A 17398-nucleotide genomic window follows, 5' to 3' on the forward strand; every position below is an offset into this window, starting at 1 on the left:
GCCGGCCCGGCCCGACAGGCGCGCGGAGGGCAGCCCGCGGCGAGGACCCCTCGCGGCGGCGGGAAGGGCGTGAGGGGAGAGCGGGGTGAGGGCGCGGCCGTGAGGGGACCCGCTCCGCTGAGGCTGCTCTGGGGCGAGACACACACTGCCCGTGCCTCCACGGCCCCGAGGCCGGCCCCTGTCCTTCTGCGAACACGCTGATGGGTGCTGCAGCTAAATGTGGCTGAGCTCTCTGACATAAGTGTGACATAGGTTATGTCATAAATGTGACATAGGTCTCTGACTCCTGCCTATAAAAATTGGTAATGGAGGAGAAAGACCGTTCAAAACCTACATTTCTTCTGGAAAATCCCTCACATTTTTTCCTCAGCCTTCCCTCAGCTTGAAGCCATTCCCCCTCGTCCCTTCAAGTCCTGCAAGGCCACAATCAGGTCACCCCAAAGCCTTTCACCAAAAAGAAAAAAAACCCCTTTGATTTCTTTGAAGGCTGTCCATAAGACACACAGCAGTTACCACGTTAATTACAAGCAAATTTTATTGAAAACAAGGTAAAAATCACCGCACTGGACAACACAGCGTGAGAGGTTTTTTTTCCCCGGACATTCCGACTCCAGCCAGCAGAGCAATGACACAGCTCCCCTGCCCCACAGCCAAGCCCATTTCTTCTCTTAAATACAAGCCCTGTTTTAAATGCTGTAGCCACGATTACAAAGCAGCTTGCATCTGAAACAGCACGTTAGAAATCACTTATTAAGCACCAGCTTAATAATATTTGCTTACACAACTTATCTTTTTGCTCTCCCTCTATCACTCATTGACAGGTTTGGTTTTTTTTCTCTTTTTTTTTTTTACTTCATAAGCACTTAATTCTTTCTCGGTACAAAACGTATCCAAAACAAAGGCAAAAGACTCAAACATCTTGCTGTGGAAATGCTTAAAGTTGTTGCCACTTTGCTTCACTGCCCAGGGCCTGAGAGACTCTTGTTCATGAACTGCCTCTTCACAAAGCAGATCCACCACTGCAGGAGGAAGTAGAGTCAGAAAATCAGAAGTGGTTTCTACTGAATTTAAAGTATTCAATCTCTGACACATAACAAATATTAAGGCTCCAGTTTTACAGATAGTTTTCCACGCTGGTTTCCACTGGAATTGAGGTGAACAAGACAACAGGAATGGACACAATGAGCTCATATTACAGGACTTTGAATTAAAACGGGAACTCTACTTTCTCTTATTTTACTTTGGTTATATTTTATTCCAATACAATCATAAATGAGGGAACATCAAGAAGCTATGCCTTTAAAAGTAAATTAGCCTAAGTGATTTTGACATTAAATGCAGTCACATTTGCACATGAAACATGAACACTCAGGAGGTGACTCATTCATTGATTAGCGATTTTTTCAATCAGGACACGAGGCAAAACAATCGACTTCAAAGCAGCTCTCAAATCAGAGCTGCCTGGGAAGAGAAACAGCTCCTCTCATGCTTGTGAACTCCCTTTGCAACCCAGCCACGAGCAGATGTGCAGTGCTTTGAAGAGCTGAACCAGACACCTCCCATTACTGCCCTGCTTTTGAAAGCAACCCAACCTGGCATTCACTGTCACATCGCATTAAATTAAATTTATTGATAACTTGCAGCTGCCATTTCACTGTAAAATCAGGCAGGCTTGGCTGAAGTTACCCTCACCCCACCATCTCACTGCTCTCCACACGTGGCTGAACAAACAGCCCCAGCCTCTCACTGAGCCTGTGCTGATGCCACTGGGCTCTCACCTTGCTGGGCTTGTCGCTCTGAGGATCAAACACTTTGTCACAAAGGCGGAGGCCGGTCTCTTGCCTCAGCTGCTGCAGGTAGGCCCTCATCACCTCTGAAAGCAGCACAGCAAAACCAGGGTGAATGGGCAGCACCAACCCAAACTGGATTTAACAGGGATTTAACACATCAGACATCCCTGCTTAAAGCAGAGAGGGAGTTTCACATCTGCAGGCTGCAGCTGGCTGAGCTGATACGCTCAGTTTATCTACGGAACATAGGGAATCCTCAAGGTCAGAAAATCCAACTTGTGCTGCCTTCAGAAGACAGACTGCAGATTTAGAAGATTTAGGTTGGAAGTAATTTTTCTAACTGCAATCACAAAAGTGGAGTTAATGAAGTGTGACCCTCAGAGGCCCTGGGTCAGCCTTACCTTCCTCCTGCTTGTTGGCAGGTTTGGCGTAGATGGCGTTCAGCGGAAAGCCAGGCTCCCCTGGGATTGGGAAGTTTGTGATTCCCAGTGTGTACATTTCCTTCTCTCCCTGGCCTTTGGAGTTACACTGGAAGAACCAGGCAAACAGAGGGTGAGCAGTGATGAACAAAAGCTGACAGAGCGTTAGACCCAAATATTTTACAAATCTGGAACATGAAAACTCATCAAGAAGAGCAACACAGCACACCCACAGCTTGGAGTATTTGAGGTTCTGACAACTGGGGCTGGGGTGAACAGGATTATTTGTTCCCCTGGAAGGAGAATATCAGGAAATCCTTTCCTTAGAACAACCCTCAGAAGAGACTGTTTCCCACCTGCACAGGAATTCGGCTTTCTCACCTTTTGCAGCTTTTTCAGACACTCAGAAATGTAGAGGGTCACATAGATCAGGGTTCTGTCAGCCTCGTTCTGCAAAACAAGAGCAGCAACTCTTAGATTACAGGACTTTGTGGAACTGATAAAGTCTGAAACAGGAATGAATTCAAACCACTTTGGGCTCTAGTTTCCCCATGAGAGAGAGAGATTTGCAATTCATGACATTTACCCAGCTTTAAAGATTAAGTGGAAGGGGAGTTTTTGTGATCTTCTAGAATTACTTCCTTGAAAATAAACTTATATTCACAGCACCAACCCTCCAAAGAACTAGAATATGCTCAGTATCTCAAAAAATTACCTTAATTTCGTAATTTTTGAAGAAAACATTAGCTTTGAAGTAGTAGATGGCTTCATCTATAATATCTGTGTCCTTAGCTATAAAAAAGAGATAAAGAGTTAAGCAGTGCACTGTTACACTACATTTGTATTTTACTCACTGAAGTACATAAATAAGGATTATTGCAAAAGCAAAACCATGGTATTTACAAAAAGCAGAAGTCAGCACCAGATAACAGAAAACTTCTGAAACACCATGAGTTCAGACTGTAATATTTGAGCTTCCTACTCCCTTCTCCTTCCCCTCTGATATGTCACTTCACAAACAGCAGCAGTTCAGCAGTTCCCCACTTTTGAGTAATTCATCAGAGTTTTAACATCATAAAAGGATAGAAAAATAGTTTCTGGAGAAAGCACAATCACCCAGATGCCATTATCCTCCTCAAATAAAGGAGGGGAGCAGAACACAGCCACAGTCAGTGGCAATCTGACTTCTGCTGCCATCCAAGACTGCTTAAATCCAGAAACACTCCCTTTCCATTTCCCTGTTCAAACTGAACCCATATTTCTGGGGAACACCAGGCCTGGGAAGCTCAGGACAGAAGGGGAATCTGTCCTGGCTGCCTGTGGGCCTGTCGGGGTGCCTGGAACTGCAGTTTTTGAAGCCCCACACCCGTCAGTGCTGCTGTCCCTCAGAGCACGAGCTCTCTGTAGCTGAACCTCCACTTCCTCTGCCACAGAGGCTTCACACCTCCTCAAAACCCTGCTCGGGAGCACAGGGGCAAGCACCACAACAGCAACCAGAGGCTTGGTTACTGAAAGCACTAACTCAACACGAGGCACAGTTAGCTGTGCATAATTATTTTCTACAATTTGCACAGCTGAAGTGGTTGAAAACTTCCACTTCCCACCAGTGACTCTTGCTGGGGCTGGCTTAGATCAACCCCTGAGGTGATGAGCTACATCCAGTTAATTCAGAGATTATTATAAACTTACTTTCTCGAGGTGCTGGGCCCTTGAACTGGCTTCTGATGGGTAACAGTGCCATGTTCCCAATTAGCTTGGTGTCTGAGTCCATTAAAGTGGAGTGGTAAGCCTAGAGACAGGGAGAGCTGGTTATTGATCCTACTGAAAATAGACATTTCCATATCCAATCATGTGTCTTCATCAAGCAGGAGTCACAGCCTAGTTCATTATGATGCTTCCAGCATTTTTCCTTGCACAAACAATTGCTATTTTCTATTTGGGTCCAGATCTTGGTGCCATTCTGGTGAAGATCAGGAAAGCACAGGGAAATGGGATAAAATCTGTATTGTTGGTCTGCAGGCACAGTGCATCCCCAGGCTGCCTGACCCCATCCTGGCAGTTCCAAGGGGTAACAGCCCCACTCACCCTCCTGGCATTGCACTGAAAGTTAGTTGGTCATTAAAAAATATGTAATTTATTTCCATGTCTGGCTATTAATAGTAGATAATTATAAATAAAGCCAGGCTTAATGCAGTAAAAAAAAATCCCAACAAATCTGGTTGAAGTGAAAAACAAACCAGCTTTCTGCATACAACAAATCCTTCCTGGAAAACCGATTTCAAACAACTAATGAGCTCAGTTTCAGGCACTTTCCAAGGCGCTGTGCCAGGCCACGGGGAACCCCTGACCACACACCCCACTTTTCGCGGGGGGCAGAGGAGGATGTGACTGGGAGAGGCTGGGTGTAAAAAGCAGTTTATTTCACTGGGAGGAAGGTGGTGCGAACACAGGCAGAGCAAAGCCCTGCTGCGGCCGCCCTCTCCCCCGGGTGGATCCTGGGCAGGGGAGGAGGAAGAGGAAGAGGAGGAAGAGGAAGAAGAGGAAGAGGAAGGCGCCGGCCTTGCAGCAGCCTCCCACGCAGAGCCGCTCCCCGCTCCCGGCGGCGCTCCCCGCAGCTGCAGCCCCTCTTTGCCCCCGCAGACCCCGCGGCCAGCAGAGCCCCTTCCCCGGCCCGGGATCGGCCCCGCCGCCCCGCGCCCTCCTGCCCGCGCCGCGGAGCCGCTCACCGGCATCTCGAAGGGCAGCAGGCGGCTCGGCGGAGCCGGGCGGGAGGGGAACGGGGCGAAGCGGCCAGCGAAGCGGGCACAGAGCTTCCTCCTCCGCCTGCGCTGCAGGAAATGAGGCAGCGGCAGAGGCGGTGCGAGGAGGGGAGGCGGGAGCCGCGCACCGCCCCGGAGGCAGAGCTGTGTCTGTACGGGAACGGCCAGGAGAGACACTGCCGGTACCGGGAAGGGAGCCCGGGAGGCAGAGCTGTGTCTGTACGGGAACGGCCAGGAGAGGCACTGCCGGTACCGGGAGGGTCCCGGGAGGCAGAGCTGTGTCTGTACGGGAACGGCCAGGAGAGGCACTGCCGGTACCGGGAAGGGAGCCCGGGAGGCAGAGCTGTGTCTGTACGGGAACGGCCAGGGAGGCACTGCCGGTACCGGGAAGGGAGCCCGGGAGGCAGAGCTGTGTCTGTACGGGAACGGCCAGGGAGGCACTGCCGGTACCGGGAAGGGAGCCCGGGAGGCAGAGCTGTGTCTGTACGGGAACGGCCAGGGAGAGACACTGCCGGTACCGGGAGGGTCCCGGGAGGCAGAGCTGTGTCTGTACGGGAACGGCCAGGAGAGGCACTGCTCTGCCAGGGCACTGCCGGTACCGGGAGGGAGCCCGGGAGGCAGCGCTTTTGTCGGGGCAGGGGTGCCGGGATGCTGCGCTCGCAGCTCTTTTCTCTCCCGTGCGTCTCCAGCCCAGCCCAGCCGGGGCAGTTCGTGTACGGAAGCACCAGAGGGGTCCAAAGTGCTGTGTTCCGAGGGATGCAGTACTTTAAGGTGCACACTCCAATTACCTTCCCTGAGACCCAGCGTTGCTGAAACTGCCCCTGGTATCTCATGACTCCCAGTGTGAGTCAGGGAGACAAAACGGGGAGGTTTGGAAGGTGAGTCACAATATTTCAGCTGCAGGGCTGGGGTTTATCCTTTCAACGCACCCAAAGTCACCTCCAGACTGCCTCAGCATGAGCACCCTGCTCATCCCAAGGCAGTCTCGAGGTCAATTAAACCTCTGTAGTTTCCCCAACTTTTGAATAGTTTAATTCAGCCAATTCAAGATTTTTCTGAGTCCTTTTCCTCTAAATATGCAGGATTTACTGGTCTGTTCAACCTCTTGCCCAGTTCTGCTTTTTTTATATGTACTAACACTGGCCTATGTATTTTAAAACACACACAAGCATAGTAAAAAAGAAAAATTGTTTATTAAAGTAATTACAAGGTCATGTAACTCACTCTCCATTATAAATATTAGTTATTTTACAGATAAAACATCAGGTGTGTTTGTGTAGGGGCTGGGGTTTTTTTATTTCATTTTTATTTTTTACCAAAAAGTGAAGTATTTTCCTCCCAGTATGAACATGTTTCTTACTCATCCACACGATCTTGAAAGTATTCATCCACAAGAGGAGATTTATCTTCTTCACATTCCTGTAAAAAAAAAAAAAAAAACCCAGAAAAATATAAACCTTCCTGGGTTGAACACAGGAATCATTAGGGGACTTTGAAACAGGAAAAAATGCAGGAAAACATCCTTGTGATCTCAGTGGTCCTTTTTGGCATTTGAAGGTTAAAACTCTGATCAATGGTTGTTTAAAAGTATTGGTTTTCAAAATTAACAATCTGCATATGCAAGATGATATTAAAGATTTTCATTTCTGTAACTAAATGAAGATGATACAAGCATTGTCACTGAAAGACTAAACATGGCTTATTGTGAACTGTACAATTTATTAGCAAGGCAAAGAACATATTTACATTACAACTTCTATTGTGGCTAATTTCTAATTTTTCATCTTCTCACCAGCAGTCCCCTACCTTTGGTTCCTTAAATTCCAGATCCTCTCCATACTGAATGGTGAAGTCGATGTGCTGCAGCACGATGTTGATGCTCTCCTCATCAGAGCGATCCAGGGGCAGGAATCGAACCATGCCATAGTCATCAATCTGCACAGGCAGTCACAGCGTGTGGGCAGGGAAATGCAGGAGGTTCATCTCCATCACAGCACCCAAAGCCACTTCCCTGAACCACTCTTGTCTGGCTTCTAAAATAGCATTTAGTCACACTGCAAACCAATGGCAATTCCCTGCTCAGAACACCTGGCTACTAATCCTAAGTTCTACACAGCAGCAAACTCCCACAATTGCCAAAAGAAGAAAATTCAAATAAAATGTATTGGCTATGATCCAAATATCAACAGTATCATATCAGTAATATCAATAATCTCATGCCAATCTGAAAAAAACCCCAAATCAAAAGAAGCAAAAAGTGAATTTTAGTGTTCCAGCTCAAAAGCAATGTACCTACCAATCCACATATAGATTTGGTCAGTTTTTTAAACCTTTTACTTTTCAGTATACTTGTAGAATCTTCAATCATAGAATACATATCTGGATCCAAGTACCTGGAGAAACAAAGTCATCATCACCACTGAAAGTCTGTCATTCAGAATGACACAACAGATCCAAGATAATTATTTACAGAAAAATCCAGAGATCAGTACAAACATGGAGCTATTCTTTTGACTCTGACTAAACTAAGCATCCTACCCAAATGTTTCAAGATTATTGTTGAAATAAACAAAATCCATCTTCTCTCATTCCAAATGAGTACGTTTTTAATTGTGGGAAACATTACACTCAACTTTCACTGAACTTTGCCTCAGCATATTGTACTACAGAGCAAATTATTTTTGGAACTTACTTTTCTATTTCCTTCTTGGCTTTCTTGCTCAGCAAATCCATTTTGGTCATGACGTTAATCTGTGGAATCTCCAAAGATATCATTGCACTGAGAGCTGCCAGGATTCCAGAAATAAACTTGAAGAGGATGAAAAATGAGGTATTAAAGTACAGAAAAACAACACAAACACACAGGACACTCAACCACAGGCCAGATCTGGTAATGAACATATGGAGCATGGACACAAAGCCATATGAGCAATCATCCTCTCTGCTGGAAAAAGGAGGTGCCAAGAATCCCCTCAATTTGTGGAGCCTCAAATATGGATCTGGCACTGAAAAGGGCGTTAAGAAAACCCAAACCCTGCTTGGGACTAAATGGGGAAGGTGGCCTGCTTGTTCTTGAGGTCTGAGAAAGCCCTCGTGGGATCACAGAAGAATTCAGCTGGAAGGGACTTGTGGAGGTTATCTGGCTCCTACATCTGCTCAAACAGAAGCACTCCAGGTCAGACCAGACTGCCCTGGGGTTTGCCCAGTCAAGTTTACACCCCATGAATGCCTGTCCCAGTGTGACCACTCTCACAGTGCTGGCTGTCCTTCCATCCATCTGGGATTGTCCTTGCTGTGTGTCCTTGGCTGTGATGACACAACCAATGTCCCTGGACCTGGCAATTTCTCCCCTGGGCAAACCCATCTCCCTGAATGGCTCAGACTTGTTGTTCTTCATAAAATGAACTTTTATCAACAGATTTCAAATGGATACCTTGAAAGATTCCACCATGAACTGAGAATCCACAAGGAAAACTCCACAGACACGGAATTCCCACTGCTGCAGCTGCTCCACCAACTGCTTCATCACTGGCAGGTGTGTGTAGAGTTCAATCTGACCTGGGGCACACTCAGCATGTTAACAGTTGGAATGTGAAGCAAACAGAACAGTCCACAGTCATATGTAGACAGGAGAACTGCATTTAAATAAAAAGTGATAAGGAAATCCTCTTTTCAGGCAGCTCTGACTGTGTTTGGGTGAAGTGGAAAAGAAATAAAAGGGTTTTTTCCTCCTTTGGTCTCCAATTAGTGTTAGTTTGCAGTTGCCACAGCTCATGATGATGCTACCAAACATCTGTGCAGGCACCCAGATCAGCCCAGGACCAAGTTCACTCCTGAGACACCTGAAAGTGACTCTGACAACTGTTAACAAAATGGGAATTATCACAACAGTCTACAGCCAGATTTTCCAATTTGCAGATTTTCCAAGTTGTGAATTTTCCAATGCTTAAGAAGAGTGATACCAAAACACTGGTGTGTGTTTACCTGGGCAATCAAACAACACATAGTCATCCTCCACGTGCCCGAGGCTCTCCTCCAGCCAGCTGAAGTTGTTGGCAAAGTATTCCATGCAAAACACCAAGCCACCATTGGGGCCAAACCTCAAGGACTCATCTTCCATGACATCGTCCACTTCTATCAGCTCACGGATGTCTGCAACAACACAAACAGCCCCAAAGACAGGGGATGGGCTCTGCAGGCTGGGAAAGGGCTCTGTGGGCTGGGAATGGGATCTGCAGGCACAGAATGGGATCTGCAGGCTGGGAATGGGATCTGCAGGCTGGGAATGGGCTCTGCAGGCTGGGAATGGGATCTGCAGGCTGGGAATGGGATCTGCAGGCTGGGAATGGGATCTGCAGGCTGGGAATGGGATCTGCAGGCTGGGGATGGGCTCTGCAGGCTGGGGATGGGCTCTGCAGGCTGGGGATGGGCTCTGCAGGCTGGGAATGGGCTCTGCAGGCTGGGAATGGGATCTGCAGGCTGGGAATGGGATCTGCAGGCTGGGAATGGGCTCTGAGGGCACAGAATGGGATCTGCAGGCTGGGAAAGAGCTCTGTGGGCTGGGAAAGAGCTCTGTGGGCTGGGAAAGGGCTCTGCCGGCACGGAATGGGATCTGTGGGCAGGGAAATCAGCTGAGGAAACCAACAGGACTTCACAGCAGTGCTGGGGGATCTCCCTGGCACAGCCAGCAGCCAAACACAACAGGTTATGTCCATGAGAACCACACAAACTACTTAATTCCCTAAGTAAATATATGCTAAATATCTCCTAGGACTTGTTTGTGGGGGTCTTTTGAGCGCTCCTGGTGATTGTCTGGGAAACATCACATTCCCCAGATTTTCCTCTTACGGTGCTGGCTCCTCTAATGAATCTCTTCTGGAAGTGCCTCAGCTGCGTGGCCAGGTCAGGATGCTCTCCTCATCATCTCCGTTCAGACACAAACACCGCTGCTGCTCTCACAACTGCGGCATTTGCCGGTGCACATCAACCACCGGTGCAGGGATTAAGCAGCAGCCGGCACAGGGCAAGAGGAGCCCCAAGAGTGCACTGATCTCTGCCATCCCTCAGCACTGTTTGCTACCAGCCCAGAATTATTCGCCCATTCAAGCACCACACGCTGGTTTATTGAAAGGCTTTCCCACAGCCCCCCGGCGCTGCACGGGCCCCGTTCGGGAGGAGCCGGGCGGCCGGGCCGCGCTCACCTGCCATCACGGGGTAGCTGAAGAGCTCGGCCGCCGGGTCCAGGTTCACCACCTGCACGGCGCGGCCCAGCGCCTCGCAGTGCTGCACCATGGTGGAGCAGTACGTGCTCTGCAAGGCACACGCGGCCGTCAGGAGCCGCCGGGGCTCTCCCGGGGCTCTCCCGGGGCTCTCCCGGGGCTCCCCGCCGCTCCCCGCTCACCTTCCCGCTGCCCGCCGGGCCCATCACCAGCTGCGCGTACCGGGGCATGGCCGCTGCGGCGCTCCGTAGCTCGGCCCGCAGCCGCGGCGGCTCAGCGCACGGCCCTGCCCGCCGCGCTACGGCGAGCCGGCGGGGTCAGGCCGTGCACGCCCCTCTCGCGAGACGGCGGCGCTGGGGCGGGCGCACGTGCGCGCGCGGTGAGGGAGCGGGACCCGCCGCGGCCCGAGGGGCCTCCGGTAACACCGACAGCGCCCCCGGGCCCCCCCGCCCCGCTGCGCCCAGCCCCCGCCGGGCGGCCCCCGCGCGCGCCCGCTCCCGCTCCTCCCGGGCCGCGGCGCCGCCGCCCCTCGCAGGGATCCCCCCGGTGCGTGTAGCGAGCATCCCCCCGGCGCCCTCCGTACCGCCGGCCCCGGCGCCGTCCCGCCCTGCGAGCCCGCCCCTCCTCAGGTACCGCGTCCCCCCCGGCTCGCCCCCGTGCCCTCAGCTCCCTCATCCCCTCGGTTCTGCCCTCACGAATCGCCCCCGCTCCGCCATCCCGCCGTGCCCGGTGTCCCGGCACTCTTCCCCTCATCCCACCACACCCAGTGTCCCAGCCTTTCCCCTCATCCCACCGTGTCCCTGATCCCCACCGTGCCCCGTGTCCCAGCACCCTTCCCTCACCCGCCCTCGCTTTTCCCCCGGAGCACCGAGCACCCCCGGAGCACCGAGCCCCCCCGGGTCTCTCTGGGGTCTCCTCAGGAGCAGCCTCGCCCTCACCCTCCGGGTGCCATCTGCCCTGCCCTGAGCCCATCCCCTCGGGGGTCTCCCCTCAGCGCTCCTCCCTGCTCAGCACAGCCCTGTACAACATCCAAACCTCCCTCACACGTGTCCTGTTCGTTCCCACCGTCCTGGGGGATTTCTTGTGCGTTCCAAACTCTTTCCTTGTTGATTCCTGTCTTCTAAGTCCCTTGCTTGAAAACGTGTGTGTAAACCACTATTAAGTCCATTAGTGGCTTGAGTTTGCTTTCTTTTTTTTATGCTGTTTTTTTTTTATTCTTCCCCCCAGTGTTCTTGGATCAGATTGTGACTCTTCAGGCCCTGATTTTAATGACCCCTTTCCTTTGCTAATATGCAAGAGGTACCTGCCCCCAGTGCCCCCACCGTTTGTGTGCCACTGATTTAACATGCTACTTCACATTGTCCTTAACCCAGTGCATTCTCTAATTCCATGTGGGTTTCTGAAAGATTTTGTGGCACTTTGGCTTCTCTCCCCTTACGTGCTAGAATTCCAATACCGCTTGGTGCCCTTTGTAGTGTGTTTCCTCCATGTTTTCATTATTTTTGGCTCCCGTTTTCCTCTCTCTGTTGCCGCTTGCCCCTGTTTCCCCTGGGATTCCTGAGGAGGGAGGGCTGTGAGTGGGTGAAGCCCAGCCCCGGCGCTGATCCATCCCTCTGTGCCCCTCAGGCCGGTGCCATGGCCACGGACGTGGTGGAGCCCGTGCTCCCTGACTGCAGAGGGGACGGCAGGAGCGGCGCCCGGCCCGACGCCGATTACCCGCTGCGGGTGCTCTACTGCGGAGGCAAGTCCTGGGCATTCCTGGCTGGGCAGCACCGCCTCTTCCTGCCGCCAGCCACTGAGGCCATCAGCACACAAAAGGCCTCTGGGCATTAATATGACAGCAAGAAATGGAGTATATGACACTGCTGTGCTGTGTTTGAGGTGTTCTGTGCTCTGCTTGTAGTTATGCGGGTGAAATTTAAAGGGGAGTGAGTTGTCTTACAGGTGTGTTTTTAGACAGGAATGTCATTTTGCTTCAGGAATGCAGTAGGAAGCAGCCCTGCTATGTGTGGAAGTCTGCACAGTTGGTTTGGCTGTCCCCTCTTTGGGACACTGGCAGCTCTTGGAGAAGGGAAAGCTGGCCGAACCACCTGGTGCTTTGTTCAGTGTCTCTCTTGCCTCAGAAAAAAGTTATGTTTTGTTCTGTAGCTTTTCCCAACCTTGGGCTTCTCCTCCCCTTCCCTCAGTGACTGGCAGCTCTTGCTGTGATGGTTTTACCCTAATGCAGAGCATGTGAGCACAGGTCTAATGAGAGAGGAATTAAAATGTGGAGTGGCAACAATAAAGAAATGTTTTTGAGTCAGTGTGTGGTTATAACCAGAAGTTATGTAAGAACTCATCCCTGACTTTGAAACACCATTTGGAATTTAATTACTAAGTCTGTAAGTAAAAAGTAAAAAATTCCTTTTGTAATCTGTTCTTTTTTTCCCCCCTTCTTTCTCCAGTCTGTTCGTTGCCAACAGAGGTGAGTTAATTTTTTATTGTCTACATTTTTTTCTGTCCTATTACACCCTGTTTTGGTGTATTTGTGATGCATTTTGTCATTCCTCCACTAACAACATTCATGTGGCTCTTCCCTAGTACTGTGAATACATGCCTGATGTGACTAAATGCAGACAATGGTTAGAAAAGAATTTTCCAGATGAGTTTGCAAAACTTACAGTAGGTAAGAGTCTTTTCTGTTTTCTAGCTGATACGTGTCCTTGGACATACTTGGAAATATCTGGGCTTGTCCAGTTCTTATCTCTTTCCTTTTCCTGCTGTGTCATGTGAAAGTTAATGCTTTGGATGCTGTGAAATGGGTTTTATAATGTCAGAAAACACTAAATAATCAATTTGTAGTTTCATTAATAGTATTTGAGCTTTCCTAATTTCCTGCCATAAACAGTCATCCATGCACTTGTTTCCCATCAGAGTTAGTTTATTGGATTTTATGTCTTTCCAGTTTCCAGTGAATGGCTGGAGGATAGGCCATTAATAATGGGGAACTTATTTGTTTGCATTTGGAATTTCAATATTAACATTGTCATTAATTTCTGTCTCTCTGTGCAAGAGGCTTTTTTGGAAACAAATTTGCATAAATACTGTAATGAAGATGTAACATGCACCAGTCAAAAGGCTGCTGCACTTAAGTATAGTTTATTGATTTAGCAAAATATCACTTTACTTACTTCCTGTTCCTGTAAGGCTGTGAGTGTTTGATCACTAATTTTGTTCTTTTTTCCCCTCATTCTGTTCTGCTGCATTTAAGAAAATTCACCTAAACAGGAAGCTGGGGTTGGAGAAGGCCAAGGAAATGTGGGAGGAGGAGAAGAAGAGGAGAAGAAGAAGCAAAAGAGAGGCAAGGTCTAAATAGTTGATTGTGGTCCTGATTTCAAAGCAGTTTGGGACATCCCATTCTCACCTGCTGGCCTGGAGCAGGGCACAAATTCCTTGCATTTTGGTGGCTAGCTCTGGAATATAGGGAATCTATAGGGAATATCTTCCTCCCTGTGGTGTGTGCCAATGGAAATGTTGGACAGGAGGGACAGGCAGGGAGGGGTGACCTGCATCCTGTGCCCCAGTGTTCCTGTCACCACTGTCACACTCAGCCAGGGAGCAGCTCCTAAGCTGGAATCAGCTGGCATTTCTCCTGGAATGCTGTGCCCTGTTGGGCAGCACGTTCTGGGCTGCTTGCAGAGTGGAACAAAGGCTGCTTCCCTCTGTTAGTGCCTCATGACTCTGCTTTGCCTTTGTTCCTTCCACCTCTCTGCATTCTCAGAACAGGATTTGGTTTTGTGCTTTAAAATCTGTTACCTGTGTCTCCATTAGCAGCTGTGTCTCCTCCCAGCAGTGCTAATGAAAAACGTTCTCAAAACCCAACTTTGGGAGGTATAAAGTTATGTGGAACAATTTAAACACACTTTTATCTTTGATCATTGGAGCTCTTCCTGCTGAATTAATTAACATGCTTTCCACCATAAATCAGAGTTCTGGAGCTGTTTCTATGCATTTGCCTGTGCAGTGTCAGTTGTGTGTAATGCTCCAGAAATTATGGTTAATACCCAGTAAGTTTCATATTTTATGCCACATATATTTTTGTTTTATTTTTGGTATCTTGGTAACCAGTTTAATTTACCTTCTCAGCAGGCAGTGTCTAGTGACAACAGTAATTCATGTTCTGTAACTTGGATGCTTTTCCCAGAGATGTCAGGACATTTTATTTCAACATTAACTTGTTGTGAGGGGTGGGTGTGATTAGTTTTCAGTCTGGTATTTGGTTCTAAAATAAGTGTTTAAAATATTTTGTGATTTTCCTCCTAGAATATAAAGTTTCATGAAAACTTACAGCATGGTGTTAAGTAGGATGGTGTAAGAGTGACCATAAGAGTGTGAGGGAAAACAAGCACAAACTTCATGAGACATTGCTGAAACTCACTGAAGGAAATTTAAGGCAGAAATTTACTGTCTAAAAATTATCAGACACCAGTTCATAATAAAACAGAATTGGAAGAAGAACTGCGTGTTAGAAACAGAAACAGTCCCAGGGGTTGGTTTACTTGTCATAAGTTCTTTAGGTTTTCATGCTGAGAAGACTCAGAAACATGAAACTTTGCTTACCCTGGAATAACATAGTGACTGTACACGAAGTTAGCTGAGATCTTAATCTGGCTTGAAGAATCCTAATGAGTGGAATGTTGCATGCTTTCCTGTGACTCAGAAGTGCCTGAAATGGGGAGTGCTCCCAGAGGCTGGCCTAGGAACAGGCAGGGGGAAGGTGTTAAAAGGTGTGGGATTGGGGTGCTGGCACAGCTGGGGGGTTGGCTGCTGGATCACATTTCCCTGTCTGCTTCACTGGGGTTGTGCCCAGGTGTTCAGAACTTGATCTGCTGTTTAACCCAGCAGCCTGGGGAAAGCAAGACCTTGTGGCCTCAGGAAATGGGCATGAGCAGCTTGCTTTGCCTCAGACACAAACCGTGAGGATGTTAAAACAGCTGTGGAAAATATCAAAGAAAAATTTATTTCTAGAATTATGTAAATGTAGACCAAATACACTGATTGGTAAAGTGTGGGGAAAAGCCCTGGTTTTGCTGATTGTAGTGGGGGTCTGCTGTGCAACCTGTGCTTGAATGCACATTTCACATGTGTATATATTGTTATTTCCCATAATACTGCACTTTGATGACATGGGATCTTTTTTAAATAATAGTAAATCTCAGACAATGTGTAAAATACATTTTTATTTACCAACCGTGTTGGGGAGTTAACAGTTTCTTTGTTTATAGGGACAAAATCCGACCTTGTATGCTTTTTTCTTTGATGAACATGACATAATTTAATTAATCATGTAACCTTATGCTCTGTTCCAAGGTGGAAGAGGTCAGATAAAACAGAAGAAGAAGACTGTACCACAGAAAGTTACGATAGCTAAAATTCCCAGAGCAAAGAAAAAATATGTCACAAGAGTGTGTGGCCTTGCCACATTTGGTGAGTTTGGGTTCTCCTGGTATTGGATGTGCCTGTCTTTAACCTCATGATATTTCTTCTGGTTGTATTCCACTGGGGAATCTGCTTCCAGCTGTGAGTCCCAAGGTGCTTTTAGCAGTTCCAAAGCATGTCAAAAGTACACTGACTTCCACAGGGATAAATTATTGGGTACTTAGTGCCATGATTTTTGAGACAAAGAGGGTTATAGGGTTTTTTTTAAAACAGGGTGCAGGCTCACCTCATCAGAATATGTAGAGAGCATTCAGCAATTTCTACCTTGAAGCATTTGTAGATCTGTAGAGTCACATGTTTTGGGTGTAAACAACAGTCTTGGCTTTCAGTGGAAACTCTAGCAAAGCTTCAGCTGTAAAGTGCCACTACTTTTTCAAGTTAAAACAAGGATTTGGCTTAATTCTTGAGAAAATATTTTTATGACAACAACTGTACTTAAATTGTTCATTTTCCCCTGGGCAGAAATTGATCTTAAGGAAGCACAAAGGTTTTTTGCTCAGAAATTTTCCTGCGGTGCCTCAGTAACAGGAGAGGATGAAATCATCATTCAGGGGGACTTCACAGATGACATTATTGATGTAATCCAGGAGAAGTGGCCTGAGGTAATCAACCTTTATTTCTCTCAGGAAGACACACACTTTTCCACACTAGCCTGTGATTTACCAATGATTTTGGAAAAGGGGTTCATCTTTGGCAGCACAGATTGCTGCACAAAAATAAAAGGGCAGTTGTTGCATTCCCACCCCACAGTGAGGGAGGCATGTCAGAATAAATGCAGCTGTCAAATATCTGTGCCTTCTTTGTGGCCATTTCTTAACACTGAGTGTTTAAGTATTCTTACATTGCCATCCTATTTTTCAACACCTCATAAAATACTGCAAAATTAAAACAAACAAAAAAGCCCCAAGCCCCACACATTTGTGCTTCAGAAGAGATCAGCCAGTGTGGGTTGGACTGAAATTTAAAGCTGAGAGCTGCAATTGCAAGGGCTTTCTCTGACTCTCCCTTGTCCTGGCATTTCCCAAGTGGAATTCTTTATGGTTTAACTCCACAGGGCTGTCTTTATTCCCAGCCCTGCAGGCTCAGCTGTGTCCTGTGAGCACGTGTCACTCAGCTGGGATTTGCAGCAGGGGATCTGGAATGGGGCTGTTCACCTCTCCCACCCCTCACTGCATTTACAGGGGTGCACACTGAAGGAGGCATGTAAAAAGAAAACACTTAATTTGCTGTGTTTTGACTTTTTCTCCCTAGGTGGATGATGACAGCATTGAAGATCTTGGAGAAGTCAAGAAGTGATGGTGGAGGACTACCTTTATTTAATTATATGGTTATAAATGATATAGCAAAAGTGAGGCTTCTAAATCCATTTGCTCTGCAGTGAAACTGTGGAGAACCCATATCCTTGGCATTCTCACTGTTCTGTATAGGCTGCTTGGTTTTCTTTTTTGTTTTTGGGGTTTTTTTGTGATATTTGCCAAAGTTAAATTGGGGTTCTACCATGCTTAAGCATGAAGTAGATTTAAATAAAATTACTGTTCCTCACTGAATAGTTTCTGAGGTTTTTTACATCTACTTTCTTCTATCTATCTTATGGGAAAATAAGAATTCAAGGCATTAAAAGTTTGTTTTTCACCTGTTGTGCTTTCTGCTGAGCTTAACTGAATAAGGCACGTGCCTGATGTAGACACTTTTACCTCTCATTTATCTGGAGAGAATTTTAGAAATCAGAATGT

General features: G+C 47.8%; 3 protein-coding genes across 6 annotated transcripts; 1 reads left to right on the plus strand and 2 right to left on the minus strand.

The window, feature by feature from the left end:
• Nucleotides 1–517: 517 nt before the first annotated feature.
• ARPC3 (actin related protein 2/3 complex subunit 3) lies at nucleotides 518–5088 on the minus strand. Its single transcript, XM_064393166.1, has 7 exons — nucleotides 4936–5088; nucleotides 3899–3998; nucleotides 2925–3001; nucleotides 2591–2659; nucleotides 2192–2318; nucleotides 1779–1873; nucleotides 518–1019 (listed from the first exon to the last, which is right to left on the minus strand). The coding sequence occupies exons 1-7, from the start codon at nucleotides 4939–4941 to the stop codon at nucleotides 957–959; spliced, it is 537 nt and encodes a 178-aa protein (XP_064249236.1). The 5' UTR covers nucleotides 4942–5088; the 3' UTR covers nucleotides 518–956.
• A 1054-nt stretch (nucleotides 5089–6142) lies between these two features.
• On the minus strand, nucleotides 6143–10541 carry GPN3 (GPN-loop GTPase 3). Of its 2 annotated transcripts, none has more exons than XM_064392727.1 (8): nucleotides 10370–10541; nucleotides 10170–10278; nucleotides 8953–9120; nucleotides 8402–8526; nucleotides 7661–7776; nucleotides 7265–7361; nucleotides 6775–6903; nucleotides 6143–6387 (listed from the first exon to the last, which is right to left on the minus strand). In XM_064392727.1, exons 1-8 carry the CDS (start codon nucleotides 10415–10417, stop codon nucleotides 6325–6327), a joined length of 855 nt encoding a protein of 284 aa, XP_064248797.1. In that variant the 5' UTR covers nucleotides 10418–10541; the 3' UTR covers nucleotides 6143–6324. The 2 variants fall into 2 exon arrangements, with proteins under 2 accessions (XP_064248797.1, XP_064248798.1); XM_064392728.1 differs by having other exon boundaries at nucleotides 10410–10525.
• Nucleotides 10482–17212, plus strand: DENR (density regulated re-initiation and release factor). Of its 3 annotated transcripts, none has more exons than XM_064392730.1 (8): nucleotides 10482–10605; nucleotides 11814–11928; nucleotides 12632–12651; nucleotides 12768–12852; nucleotides 13438–13527; nucleotides 15537–15653; nucleotides 16128–16267; nucleotides 16917–17212. In XM_064392730.1, exons 2-8 carry the CDS (start codon nucleotides 11823–11825, stop codon nucleotides 16959–16961), a joined length of 603 nt encoding a protein of 200 aa, XP_064248800.1. In that variant the 5' UTR covers nucleotides 10482–10605; nucleotides 11814–11822; the 3' UTR covers nucleotides 16962–17212. The 3 variants fall into 3 exon arrangements, with proteins under 3 accessions (XP_064248800.1, XP_064248799.1, XP_064248801.1); XM_064392729.1 differs by having other exon boundaries at nucleotides 10586–10816; XM_064392731.1 differs by lacking the exon at nucleotides 10482–10605 and adding an exon at nucleotides 11463–11486.
• The last annotated feature ends 186 nt before the right edge of the window (nucleotides 17213–17398 follow it).

This window comes from Passer domesticus, chromosome 17, assembly GCF_036417665.1.
Source record: "Passer domesticus isolate bPasDom1 chromosome 17, bPasDom1.hap1, whole genome shotgun sequence".
Classification (NCBI taxonomy): Eukaryota; Metazoa; Chordata; class Aves; order Passeriformes; family Passeridae; genus Passer; species Passer domesticus.

Excerpts from the sequence above, each read along its gene's own strand:
- DENR (XM_064392731.1), top strand. Across the intron at positions 11,929-12,631 it reads GCGGGTGCTCTACTGCGGAG|TCTGTTCGTTGCCAACAGAG; the intron begins GCAAGTCCTGGG and ends TTCTTTCTCCAG. Across the intron at positions 12,652-12,767 it reads TCTGTTCGTTGCCAACAGAG|TACTGTGAATACATGCCTGA; the intron begins GTGAGTTAATTT and ends GCTCTTCCCTAG.
- GPN3 (XM_064392727.1), bottom strand. The coding sequence starts at position 10,417 with ATGCCCCGGTACGCGCAGCTGGTGATGGGCCCGGCGGGCAGCGGGAAG. Across the intron at positions 9,121-10,169 it reads CAGCTACCCCGTGATGGCAG|ACATCCGTGAGCTGATAGAA; the intron begins GTGAGCGCGGCC and ends GTGTTGTTGCAG. Across the intron at positions 6,904-7,264 it reads CCAAATCTATATGTGGATTG|ATTGATGACTATGGCATGGT; the intron begins GTAGGTACATTG and ends CTGCCTGTGCAG.
- ARPC3 (XM_064393166.1), bottom strand. Across the intron at positions 1,874-2,191 it reads TGCCAACAAGCAGGAGGAAG|AGGTGATGAGGGCCTACCTG; the intron begins GTAAGGCTGACC and ends TGCTGCTTTCAG. Across the intron at positions 1,020-1,778 it reads AGAGCGACAAGCCCAGCAAG|TGGTGGATCTGCTTTGTGAA; the intron begins GTGAGAGCCCAG and ends TTCCTCCTGCAG.